Genomic DNA, 14,002 nt, shown 5'->3' with positions numbered 1-14,002 from the left:
ACGGTCACAAAAGGGCTATAAGTGTTTTTCCCCTTCCCTCAATCATCATTTCATCTCGGCTGATGTCACTTTTGATGAATCTTCGTTTTACTTTTCACATTTATCTTCTCTATCTGTATCTCCACCTGCTACTGTTGATATTCCTTTTTTTCTGTGATCCTTCTCCTTCTTTAGACTCTCATTCCCCACAGGATCATCATTCAACTCCACCCCTTCAGCTTTATAGTCGCCGCAATCATCTCCCTCATGACTCACTTCCAGTGCCGCCTCCTGTGTCTCCTCCGACTCCAGCAAATGAGTCTGACCTGCCCACTGCACTCCGTAAAGGTATACGCTCCACTCGTAACCCTTCCCCCCATTATACTGTTCTTAGTTATGGTTAGAGATATTATATTTAGTTTATATTGTGTTTATGTTAATTAGGAAAATATAGTCCCTATATGTTTATTAGGGAAACATTGTTCTTATTTTATTTTATTTTATTCTTACATATTCATTTGTATTTGGGCTTAGCCCATATTTCTTCTATTATAAATAGAGAACCCTATGTGTGTATTTAACACAAGGGATTGATTCCAATATATAATTTTCACTATATTTAACATGGTATCAGAGCAGGTTTTTTGATCCTTTTCTAGTTTGTCTTTGTTGCCGCTGGTGGCCGCCGCCACCGGTGCACCCCCCTAAAAGTTTCTTTTTCAACCTGTGCCTTTATGCTTCAATGGGAAATCTATAGTTTCTGTCTCGCATCTGTCCAGTGTTGCTATCCGCCACTGCCCGTTGCCGCTCGTCACCAGCCGCCACCTGCCAGCTGTCCACTGTCTCCGGCCACTGTCACCGGCCGTCCGCCGTTGCCGGCCACCGTCTCCGGCCACTGTCTCCGGCCACCGTCTTCGGCCACCGTCACTGGCAGTCTGCCGCCGCCGGCCACCTTCTCCGGCCACCGTCTCTGGCCGTCGTCTCCGACCACCGTCTTCGGCAACTGTCTCCGGCCACCGTCTCCGACCGTCGTCTTTGCCACTTGTGCCACTGATGCACCAACACCTAGTCCTACCTCTACTGCTCCTGCTATCTTCTTCTCTATTCTGAAAGGTCTTCAAGGACAGTCAGTGGTTAACACCAAGAAATTTCAACACTAAAATTATGGGTTGAAACAATTTCACCAACCCTTTGTGAAATCTGTCAGATTTGTTTTTTGGGTGCTTTGATGAATAAGAGCTCATTATGATCTTCCACTTTCACGGTCTGTCATCGGCGTGCCATCTTTTTTGCCGTTTGTCGTGAGGAGGAGTATGTTTCCAGCCAGGTTTCAGGTTTTCAGACTCCACTAGTCAATGATGGCAGTCCTTGTAGTTTTGTCGCTTTTAACCACTACAGGTCCCATCAGTCAGTGATGGCATTCCCTGTAGTTTTGTCGCTTTTAGCTACTACAGGCCCCATCAGTCAGTGATGGCAATCCCTGTAGTTTTGATGCAAGCCCCATCCTTACTTGATGGCAATCCAGTCCCTGGAGTTTGTCATTGTTCTCCTTTGTCAAAGTCAACCCACTTGAAGTTTCATGGTGCTATTTGAAGTTTCACAGTTGTCTACTACTGTCCATAAATTGCTGTTAATTGTTCGTCGACATGTTATTGCGCATCTGTTTACCGCACACTCTTGAAGACCGATCATATATTTCAATTTAGTTTATTTATTTCAAGTTTGGTCCATACAATCTGTATGCTCCAGCTTGAGGGGGAGCGTTATAGATATTATATTTAGTTTATATTGTGTTTATGTTAATTAGGGAAATATAGTCCCTATATGTTTATTAGGGAAACATTGTTCTTATTTTATTTTATTTTATTCTTACATATTCATTTGTATTTGGGCTTAGCCAATATTTCTTCTATTATAAATAGAGAATCCTATGTGTGTATTTAACATAAGGGATTAATTCCAATATATAATTTTCACTATATTTAACAGTTACCACAAATTATCTCCATCTTTTTACACATGTCTCATCCATTTCTTCTGTGTCAATTCCCAAATCTGTGGGTGATGCCTTAACTCATCCTGGCTGGCGTCAAGCCATGCTGGATGAATTCAGTGTTTTACAGAAAAGTGGAACTTGGGAGCTTGTCCAAATACCATCTGGAAAGTCTGTTGTTGGTTGCAGGTGGGTGTATGCTATCAAAGTTGGCCCTGATGGTACAATTGATCGTTTGATGGCTCGACTGGTTGCCAAAGGCTACACACAGATTTTTGGTTTGGATTATGGTGATACTTTTTCTCTAGTGCCAAAAATGACCTTTGTTCGTTTATTCATTGCCATGGCCACTCTTCGACAATGGCCTCTTTACCAACTTGATGTCAAAAATACTTTCCTTAATGGTGATTTGCATGAAGAAATTTATATGGAGAAACCGCTCGGCTTTGTTGCTCAGGGGGAGTCATCTGGATTGGTATGTCTTCGCAAATCCCTATATGGCCTAAAACAGTCTCCTCGGGCCTGGTTTGGTAAATTCAGCTGTGTTGTTCAACAATTTGGTATGTCTCGCAGTGAAGCAGATCATTCAGTGTTCTATTGCCACTCAAGTGCTGGATGTATCTACTTAATAGTGTATGTCGATGACATTGTTCTCACATGAAACAACTACCTTGGCATCTCTCATATGAAACAACACCTTTGTCACCATTTTCAAACCAAAGATCTTGACAAACTCCGGTACTTTTTGGGTATTGAAGTAGCACAATCCAATGATGGTATTGTCTTATCTCAGAGGAAGTATGCGTTAGACATCTTGGAGGAAATATGGTCAATGAACTATAAGTTTGTTAAGACACCTATGAATCCTAACATCAAACTCCTACCAAATCAGGGGAGCCTTTCTCAGATCCTGAATGTTACAGGAGATTAGTTGGTAAATTAAACTATCTTACTGTTATGCGTTCTGACATTTTCTTCGTAGTTAGTGTGGTGAGTCAATTTCTAAACTCCCCATGTGAAGACCATTGGGATGCAGTTGTTCACATACTGAAGTATATTAAAGGATCACCTGGAAAAGGTTTGCTATATGGTCCTAACAACGATACAAAAATTGTTTGCTATTCAGATGCTGATTGGGCTGGTTCCCCTTTTGATAGGAGGTCTACTTCTGGATATTGTGTCTCTATTGGTGGCAACCTGATATCTTGGTGACCATTGTAAATTGTTTTTTCCTTTTGAGAAGCTTCAGAGAAGTTCTTCCTCAACTAGCATTTGTCCATGCATAATGTAGAGATGCATTGAACATACTTCAATTAGCATTAACCTCTTCAAGAAACACCCCAATATATATGGCTCAACTTATTAGGCCTTGTTTAGAGAGCTTTTACCCAATCTGGAGTAATGCACAAGACCATGCAAAGCAGATCTCCTTTGCAGAGTTGACAAAGAGGCATGTCAGGATGGTTGTTGGTGTGGAGCTGCTTTAACGTGTCTTTCAAGAGATTGTTGTTGCAAACATGAGCTTGTTGATATCTTCTTGATGGACGTGACATGAAAACAATCTTTGTTGCAGAATAAAATAAGCATAAAAGATATTTTAAATTGTACAATATTAGCTTAATACTGTGTTTTTATCATCTGACAGATTTTACTCATTAGATGAAACACTTGCGTCTTACGAGATATGTTGTTTAGAAAAACTAGTGCCTATTAGACAAAGCACTTTCATGTAAGCCAATTTGGCATAATCATAGAGAAAGGCATATGCAAGTAGTTGATAAAATTCTTCAATACTTCAAGTCAAGCTTAGAAAAATGGTTACTCTTTAGGATTGCCTATAATCATATAGAGAAAGGCAACCCTATGCAATTGTATTCTGATAACAACTCAGCCATAAGCATTGCCTATAACCCATTATAACATGATGGGACCAAAAAATTGAAATTGACTGACACATCATGACAGATAATCTTGACAAAGTTCTTGTGGTTACAACTTTCATGTCCCACTCTAGGAGGCTTTCTCAAGGTGGATTCTTGGTTGTAGGTAACTTGAGAATGATTGATATTCATTTAGTAATTTGAGGGGTTGTCTTGTAAATAGCGAATTGGTGTAATTGTGATCAGTAAAAAAATTATTTATTTCCTTACATATTTCAAGTACATGAATATTTTCTAGCATAGTATACTCATTATTTATTGTACACTTGACATAGAAACTCATACTGAAATTGGAAAGTAAAATGCAAGAATAGATCTATATCATGTTGGATAATTTAAACTGAACATATAAGGAATCAAGCTCTCTTTCAAGTGGTTCCTTCCTTTGATTATTATTGTTCCGCCTTACGAAACTAAACCTTCCAAACTTTATTTATTTTTGTGGTCCAACTACCAGTTTTTGTAGTTTACCTTTCCAACATATCTTTGATGGGTTTATTTTATTTAAAAAAATTTCTTAAAGGTTTGTTGATTGTGTTTTCTGTTGTTACAACTATTTGTTTCAATCAAATATCTTTTTCCTATGTTTGGCAAAGTTATCTATGCCATGTTCTATTGTAACCAAATCTAAAATCCTTGTACAGGATGTAGTCTGGAAATCATTAGAGGAGAGACTGAAATACAGAGAATTGAAGCTTTGTAAGTATGAGTTACTGTTTTCATCTTATAATAAACATTTTTCTTCGGTGTAATCTCTAACAAAAGAGAAGATATCTTTTCCTCTTTAAATTTGAGATTGGAAATAATTGTGTATATTTTAATGTGCAAAAGGTCTGAAGTAATAGTGAATGATGTTTTGGTTCACATAGTAGTGAAGAGTAATTCAATTACTTCCATAGTATATCATCTAAACTATAATTGAGGGACAAAATTTTTCTAAACTAGTTTGTGCATATAGAATAGACTTGGAATAAAACTATTATTCAATGATGAATATATTTTGTAATTGGGATGTGTAAGTTCTAAAGAAAATATTCTACAAAATACTTTGTTTTATATACTTGAATAATTGAAATTAGTATTTGTATATTGTTTTTGCAGCGTCAAAATCTAGCAAAAGAAATATCGCCAATCCTTGCATTCCTAGAGGGTATGAGTACCCTGATATCTCTAATGCAAGTTATGTAAAACATGCAATCTTTCAACCAGCTGGAAATTTCACTACATGCAGATCAGAAGCTTTTTCATTGTTAAAAAGAACAGAAGGTTGCATAATGTTCTCATATTTTACTGTTTTAGCATAAATTTGATCATGCGTGCTCTCTCTTTCTATCATAGGACCACCTTAAGAAATGACGTCTTGGCAACTTTTACTATATTGCAGTTTACACGATGACACTTCTGGTTAGAATCCTCCACCATTCAAAACCCTCCATTGGTAGCTCTTTTCAAATCCATGCTCATACCAACTGACAAGTTGGTATTATGAAGAAAAAACCAAACTTTTATGCGGAAAAAACCAGACACTTAAATAGCGTACCCATAAACCCATACTCAATGTGGAACTTAGGGTCTGCATAATATTCAAGTTCCTAAAAACTCACTGCTTTGTAAATTAATGGAACCTAGTCTTGTGTTGGGTGGATGTTGATATTTTTGCTGGAGGAGTCTCATAATTCTTCCTTTTGTCAGTTTTTAATTCTGGCCCAGTTTTGAGGAATACACTTAGTTAAGCACTCGATAGGACCAGTAAACTGGTCGAGTTTTTAATTCTTGATCGTATGTATTATGAACAATATCTGTGTTTGGGTAAAGAGAGATGCAAATAATCTTGTGGTTAAGTGCACGTTCTCTATACATTTTTATTTTAAATATATTCACTAATGATATTTGCTCTTTATACAGATAAATGCCTTCACTCACCATGTAAAATCACTTCATCGTTCCCCGAATTATTAGGCGAGCAAGATTCAAAAAGCTTCTTGTATACTTCTGAGGTTTGTAAGCAGTAATGGTACTTTGATTTTTTGTGGTCAATTCTGCAGCTGCTGCTTGTACTAGTTGTGTTTTTTTTTCTTTTTTTTTTTTTTTTTTTTTTTTTTTTTTTTTTTTTTTATTATTATTATTATTTCATAAGTTGGGTTTGAAGGGNTGCAGCTGCTGCTTGTACTAGTTGTGTTTTTTTTTTTTTTTTTTTTTTTTTTTTTTTTTTTTTATTATTGTTATTATTATTATTATTATTTCATAAGTTGGGTTTGAAGGGTAGGTTGGTTAGCTGTTCTGTGCTCGTTTTCCCTAGAATTTACAAATACGAACCATGTCAAGCGAGTAACTAAATCCATAGAAATGCTATTCCACTTTCAGTGAGTAATAATGCAACTGCTGCAACATACCTTGACACTTTCCTTGATTGGACAGTGGGCAGCGGCAGCTACTGTTGCAGTGGAAACGAAACCCCCAAGATCGGGAGTTCTGAAACCAAGTTGAAAATAAGAATGATTTTATTATTCTCAATCATATGAATTACATTCTCCTTTGCTGTATTTGTAACAATCTAATATTCTAAAATAGGGAAACAAAATTATCTAGAAGATTACACATTTATTTTCTCTAATTAGGAAGATTCTATAGATATTTTCTTTAATTAAGAAGATATTTCCTCTAATTACAACAATATCAATTACAATCTCCTTTGCTCTATTTGTAATAATATAATATTTTAAAATAGGGAAATAAGGAAACAAAATAATCTAGAAGATTACATCTATTTTCTCTAATTAGGAAGATTCTATAGATCTCTTCTTTAATTAAGAAGATATTTCCTCTAATTAAAACACTTATCCTTTAAAAACTTCTCACCTACCCATAAAGCCTTCCTCACAAGCCTAAACACCACAACCACACCTAGCTCTTTATATGAGGCATTGAGTGATAAAAAGTGGAAACAAGCCATGGACTTGGAAATGGAAGCATTAGAAAAGAATAAGACTTGGGATTTGGTTGCTCTCGCAAATGGAAAAAAAAAAAAACAGCAGAGTGCAAGTGGGTATATACTATAAAATACAAGGCTGATGGGTCCATTGAGAAGTACAAAGCAAGGTTAGTAGCTAAGGGATTCACTCAAACCTATGGGGTGGATTACATGGAAACCTTTGCTCCAGTTGCAAAAATGAATATAGTTAGGGTGATATTATGTCTAGGAGCTAATTATGGTTGAAACTTGCAAAAAATTGATATTAAAAATGTCTTCCTTCATGGAGAAATTGAAGAGGAGATTTACATGGAATTGCCCCTGGATATAAGGGAAAAACAACTGCCAACACTGTTTGCAAGCTAAAAAAGGCTTTGTATGGACCAAAGCAATCACCACGAACATGGTTTGGGAGGTTTACTAAAGTTATGATAGGTCTGGGCTTTAAGCAAAGTCAAGGAGACCACACTCTGTATGTTTTTCTCTTACAAATCTTTATTATTTTGTTGAGGCCATTTTATATATTGAACTTTTAAGAATTTATCATACTTCTATATGTGTTACATTGAACTGCATTCATGGCATATCTAGAGTTGAAAATAATACTGATTTATTATTCTCAATCATAAAAAATACATTCTGATATTCTCTATTTGTAATAATCTAGTTCTCCTAAAAAGAGAAATAGGGAAACTAGGAAAACTAGGAAAAATAAAATAAAATAAAAGATTATGTATCTATTTCCTCTAATTAGGAAAATTCTACAGATATTATTTCAAATTACAGCATCTAGTATAGGGGGTTTGGTAGGTTCTAATATACAAAAGTCCTTTGGCGCTAATTTGTTTCAATAATGAGTAGGGTGAGGCTGAAAACCTTCATCTCATCTCTGACTATGTTTTTGACTTGTTTAATTTTTGCTAGATTCTTAGGATGGCTCCTAGGACTTTGTTTCAATTAGAGGAAGCAGGCCGACATTACTGTGAAGATCATTGGGATGCTCTCAAAGATCAACATAATGAAATTGATTATCTGGATTTATTGCAGTATTGTTTCTCTTCTGCCTATATGCTGGCTCTATTGCATGATGTTCTTGGGATTGCTATGGAAGAGAAAAGGTATTGCTACTGTATCAAAAATATATGAAACTTGGAAAACCTTGGACAGAAGTAATTTGATTAGTTTCATAGGGAAAATAAAAAGAAATATAGATATTAAGAAAAAGTTATATGAAAATTGGAGTTACAAGTATGTGTTTGAATTGATTTAAACTGGGCGAACGGTCAACACACTAGTTCAAGGTGTAATGGTTTAACTATGATGAAGTCAATATTTATAAAAGAATAATACTAATTAAATAATATGTAACCTAATTATAGAAATTTATATGTTCTGATTGTATTGTGTATCTAATGCAGACCACACAAACTGTATTTATAGCATAATACATAATCAATCGTAATAAATACACCTGAGAATTAGAAATCAATCATCCTAATTTCTTAAATTATGTAACACTTAATTTCTTAGAAATTTGTAACAACTGATTTTATTTTTAACACTCCTCATCAAGTTGGAGTATATATGTTATATGTACAACACTTGTGACAAATGTATTTAATCCAAGGGCCTTTAAGGGACTTGGTGAACATGTCAGCTAGTTAATTGCTAGAGTTGACAAAATCAATAGTGATTTCTCCAAAGAGCACCTTTTCTCTAACAAAGTCACAATCAATTTCAATGTGTTTTGTTCTTTCATGAAAATTAGGTTTGATGCAATGTGAAATGTACCTTGATTGTCACAAATAAGCCTTGTTCCATGGATTTCTCCTATTTTTAGTTGAAGTAGTTGCCTAAGCGATTTAAGCTCACAAGTGGTTATTGCCATAGCACGTAATTCTACATTTGCATCAGATCTAGCAACTATATTTTGCTTCTTGCTTCTCCACGAGATAAGGTTTCCTCCAATAAGAACACATTACCCAAAAGTGGATCTTCTATCTAATGGTGATCCTTGCCAATCTACATCAGAGTAACAAGTGATCTTAGTACTATCTTTGTCTTCATATAATGATCCTGCTCCTAGTTCATTTTTTATGTATCAAAGGATACGTGTAATAGCATCCCAATGGCTATCACAAGGAACATTTAGAAATTGGCTTACCACACTAACTACAAAAGTGATGTCGGGTATGGTGATAGTGAGATAGTTGAGTTTGCCTACCAAGTGACAATATCTTTCTGAGTCTTTCAATGGCTCCCCTTGACCTGGAGAAGCTTGTCAAAAGAGGAGTGAAAAGAGAAGACGTAATGATCAGCCTCACTTGGTCATGCCAAACTGTATCAAGAAAGAACTGAAACAACAAAACCAAGCCCGAGGAGATTGCTTCAAACCATAGATTGACCGTTGAAGCTTACAAGCAAACTAGAATTGCCGGGAACAGGGTTGTGGTGTGTATGTCAAACCAGTGAAGAAGGGTGAAGACAGAGCAAAGAAAGTAGAATATGGTGGGAACAGGGTGACTATTATGGTTGGAAATAAAGTAGAAGATGCAGCTGTTTTGAGTGGGGAAAAATTCATCTAAGAATTCAAGATATGGTTGTCACAAACATATACAGGGATATTTCTTTGCAGGGCTGGAATATAACATTTAGAGGAAACAATTAGCTCAACATGATGATGATGAAGAAATTGGATGGTTAGATCAACAAGTTCTTACCTTTTTAGCTTCTAGGATGAACAAATCTGGGCAAGGAGAGGGCTTAGCCAGTACTGCTGCTATAAAAATACAAAAAATGTTTTGGGGTTGGAATAAAAGAAAAGAATTCTTGATCATTCATCAGAAAATAGTTAAAATCTAGCCCATGTAAGTGGTCACCATGTCAGAAGGCAGTATAGAACAATCATATGGTCCATGGAAATTCTGGAAAAGAAGCAACTCTTAAACGAGTCAATAATTCTTTCATATAGACCACCACCCAAGCCTCCAGACCTGAATTGGAGGACAGCAGCCAGTGGGTTCCCTTCTTATGATGAAGATGAGCCATGGGAACAAGCAGTGCTCTACCAACCTTGAGGACAAGGTTGTTTTACAGCAGGGTGTAATGATAGGATATAATATGATGAGTTATAATGGGTAATAGGTGCAGGACAGAGGAAACAGTTTAAGAATTAATTGTTGTTGGGTAGTTAGAAGTGGGTTGCCTTAATAAGAAGGCAAGGGGGGGTCTGATAGAGGAGAGCTTTTTGATATTCAGTATATTGACTGGAGGTTGTTCTTGTGGAAGGGAGAGTGCTCCCTTGGGGAAAGATTGTAAACACTTCATTCTTTGATTACAGAAGCAATATACATTCATATTTTTTCTTTAGTGTGAGTGGGTAATGTGAGGACTGAAAGATTGGTTTCTTGACAAAAGAAACCTAACATGGTCCGACTGTTTGGTCCAGTTTGCTTAATCTAGACTTTGATATGTACAAGTTTTCTCTTATTGATCATATTTTTAATTTTAAAAGAAAAAAATTAGCTCACAATTTAACTAGTAGTAAGGTTTCCCTTTTTCTTTATTCAACTTTCCTTTTTCATAAGTGCATGCCAGTTTTAAAAAATACTAATTTGTAGCTTTGAATGAGATTAAAAGAAATCGTGCTGTCCCCTGTATAATTGAAAAAAATATAAGGATCTTTTCATGTGCGAGGATCTGTTATCATGTATTGCTCTCTGCCTTATGATTGTTGAGTATATGAAGTCAAAGCTATAATTTGAAGTCATTATTGAATTTTCTTCCACTGCTTTTGACTCTATCTTTTGATTTTCACTCCTTAATCCTTTCATAGAAGGTAACAAAACAACTATTGAGATGGTACTTATCTGCAGGGTTGGATTTGGGAACGAGAAGATTAACAGTCACGTAGATTGGACACTCGGATCCTTCATAATTGAAACAATGGGAGAACCCCTTGAATTGGAACATATAGATACGGGGATGATACTAGGGAATGAATCAGTCACATATTTTTCATTATTTGCATTTCTTTTCTTAATCATACTTGCTGCATTCTTTGTTATGCAATGGAGAAAGCCACAATTGAAGACGGTATATGACCTTGAGAAGGGACACTATATTGTTACAAGAATACGCAGGTGATACTGTATCCTCTGCCTAGAATTTATTGGGTTCAGCTTTTCTCATTTGTCAAGAGCATGCAAAATTATATGCGTTTCATGTTCATCCAAATCTTGGAGAAAGTCTAAGCTCCAGAGCAACAATGAAATTTACTTCGCAGATCACAGCCCCAGCTATGCACAGAAAGGACCATTGTCTGGAATATGTGGGAGCTAGCTCATTGACTTTTGGCTGTTTCATAATTGTATTTTTTTCTCCTCTTGTTTTTGTCTTCCAGATGTGGAAGAGGGAAGGTGAAAGAGATGCCTTAAAATCTGGCACTTTATATTTAGTAATCAACGGGGATGTGCAGGTAGATGGATGGTCACGATCATATTATCAAAATTAGATAGTTACTTGCATTTTACCGAGTATATAAGTCCCACTCTATTCTAATGTTTATTTCCTGTTATTAACAATTTTGTCAAATTCATCTTTTCTTTAATCTTAATTTCTCCTTTGAGTTTTTGGTTGAGCTTGCCATATTTTTCCGCAGGGTTTGAGGCTTTAGATACTACCATTGTAAATGTGTACCTGATTTTTTCTTTGATAAAATACTAGTAATACTCCACACAAATGCCTAGAAATAGGTGGTTGAATTGTATGGAGATTTTGAAGAATATCTAACATCTGTAGAGAAGTAAACGAATGTGTTGATTAATTTTATGTTTAGAAGTCATGTTAGTTTTTGGTGCGATGAAATTCCACCATCTCTATCCTATGCTTTTTGTATGACATATTTGCTCTCCGCCTAGAGTTTCATAATGGGTTATGTGTAGTTCCTGTGTTTTAGGTGTCTAAACTGCTAACCAAATTTTACATATGCATTCAGAATAGTGATGTATTAGCATGAATGTTTTGATAAAATAAGAGTTAAATATGTTTTTAGTCCCTATATTTTTGGGCGATTTTGGTTTTAGTCTCTCTTTCAAACTATAGTACAATTTAGTCCAACTTTAGAAAACTCTGGTATTAGTCTTTTTTACCAAATTTTTTTAACTTTATTTGTTGTTTCAAACGCGTTTCTTAGTTAACATTGAAGTAAAAATGTGTCAAACAGTGTAAACAATCCAAATGCTATAATGTAACGTGCTTGAAACAACAAATAAAGTTTAAAAAATTTGGTAAAAAAGATTAAAACCAGAATTTTCTAAAGTTGAAGGACTAAATTGTACTATAGTTTGAAAGAGGGACTAAAATCAAAATCGTCCCAAAATATAGGGATTAAAAACATATTTAACCCATAAAATAAACTACAATACCACTGACTAAAAATAACTCACTTTAACTCATTGAATTATCTTAACAATGTTGAACATGTTTAAACACAAGAATAAAACTGATTAATAACTCACGAGTTGTGTTAAAGTGGTTAAAAACAACATAAATTTAAGATATGGCAATTAATATTGACTTCAATTAGTAAACCAGCTTCAGTGCATGGTAAATTGCTTATGATTGTGTTATAATTCGTAATATACAAGTAAATATGTTGAGTTGTTGAAGTAAACAGGTGTTGTATTCACATATATTTGGCAAAAGTAATAATGTTTTAACCATGTAAAATTATTTGTGTAGGAAGTGTGAGTGTAGAAGTTAACAGTGTTGTAAAGTCAACATAGAATTCAATTTAAGTAATTGAAAGAGTGATTTTCATGTTTGAATTGTGTTGAAGTTTGACTTTTCAAATTCTTCTTCTGTTGTGTTAGATTTATCTGTAAATTTGAAGCTTTAGATGATCAAATTTTGGAAGTACTCTTATTGTACTCTAGGTCTATCTCAGTAACCATAAACTAATATATCATTTATTGTCTAGTGTGAAACTTGTCAATGACTCATCTGAATTACAATTAAGACTTTATTCTAATTACACATTCTTGGTATATTCCTAACATCTAGAAGTATACACGAAAATTGATTGGACCACAACTTAAAACTAGGTTATCAATTCTAAACCAGTTAAATAGGATAAGTGATTAGTTCATCCAGTAATCAAGTATAAATCAATTAATTACTTTAAATTTAGTGAAAACTACATAAATCAAAATGTCATACAAGAAAGTTTCAATATGTTACATCATGTTCTAACACGGTGGAGGTTTATCTCCTCATGAGAGGAGGAAAACATCTCTTAATCCTCAAAAGATATGTCTTTAAATTATAAGGATATGTAAGAAGAGTCACTAAAGTCTCTCTCTAGAATCACCATAAGAAAGTCTAGATCGAAGTTTCTCTCTCTCTTTTTTCACTTTTCTTGAATTTGTCCAAGATGCTTGTATTTATAGAAAGCATGACTCAAGTGGTGGTTCATGGCTCTAGTGTTAAGGTTTCTTATCTTAGTGGATTTCCTTTGTGGCTTAATTTATGAAGTTTTAGGCTAGAGCTTCCTACAATTGCTTAATAATGAAGTACTCTCTCATGGCTCATGCTCTAATTTGTGGCTTAAAGAAACTTTCTTGAGTGGGTTTTCTTTGTGGCTCAAGCCCTAAGGTGGCGCTACAGTCATGACAAGGCATATTCATAAAAAATGTTGTATTTATTCTATTTTCTTTTCAACTAATAGATTAACTCTTCATATTCTTATGTTCTTGTAAAACAAGTTAAATCGGGGTAGATATCATAAATTTTATACACAATCAAAACAAGATTAGTGTTAATTTAATAATGAAAATTACTAATCTCAAGTACTTATCAACACTCCCAACTTCAAACATTGTTTGCTGTTAAACAAGTCTGAAATTTAACTAACATATCTATAAACAACAATTTGGTTCACTGTCTAAATTCATGGCTACTTTCTTTCGAAAACATGCAAGATCTGAAAAACAATTCACATTTCATTCAAAGAAATGATCAAAGCATAAGCCTTCACATCGTGGAATCAATGCAGATTTATAAAGTCACTCTCATGTTTGCATAAGGAGATTTTCTCTGTTTTAGTGTTTCACTTATTAT

At 34.8% G+C, this 14,002-nt stretch overlaps 1 protein-coding gene across 2 annotated transcripts in view; it reads left to right on the top strand.

The window, feature by feature from the left end:
* The window catches only part of LOC106774709 (probable apyrase 6), a 28,679-nt gene extending 17,216 nt beyond the window's left edge, over nt 1-11,463 (top strand). The window contains exons 3-8 of one of the 2 annotated variants that reach the window (XM_022786824.1): nt 4,557-4,611; nt 5,014-5,178; nt 5,818-5,909; nt 7,808-8,001; nt 10,759-11,025; nt 11,169-11,463. In XM_022786824.1, coding sequence (XP_022642545.1) covers nt 4,557-4,611; nt 5,014-5,178; nt 5,818-5,909; nt 7,808-8,001; nt 10,759-11,025; nt 11,169-11,232 — 837 coding nt within the window. In that variant the 3' untranslated portion in view covers nt 11,233-11,463. The remainder of the gene's footprint in view (nt 1-4,556; nt 4,612-5,013; nt 5,179-5,817; nt 5,910-7,807; nt 8,002-10,758; nt 11,026-11,168) is intronic. The other variant, XM_022786825.1, reaches the window with a different exon arrangement.
* The last annotated feature ends 2,539 nt before the right edge of the window (nt 11,464-14,002 follow it).

Source organism: Vigna radiata, chromosome 10, assembly GCF_000741045.1.
Source record: "Vigna radiata var. radiata cultivar VC1973A chromosome 10, Vradiata_ver6, whole genome shotgun sequence".
NCBI classification, from domain to species: domain Eukaryota; kingdom Viridiplantae; phylum Streptophyta; class Magnoliopsida; order Fabales; family Fabaceae; genus Vigna; species Vigna radiata.
The sequence above is the reverse complement of the archived record's forward strand: the minus strand, read 5'-3'. Positions and strand labels throughout refer to the sequence as shown.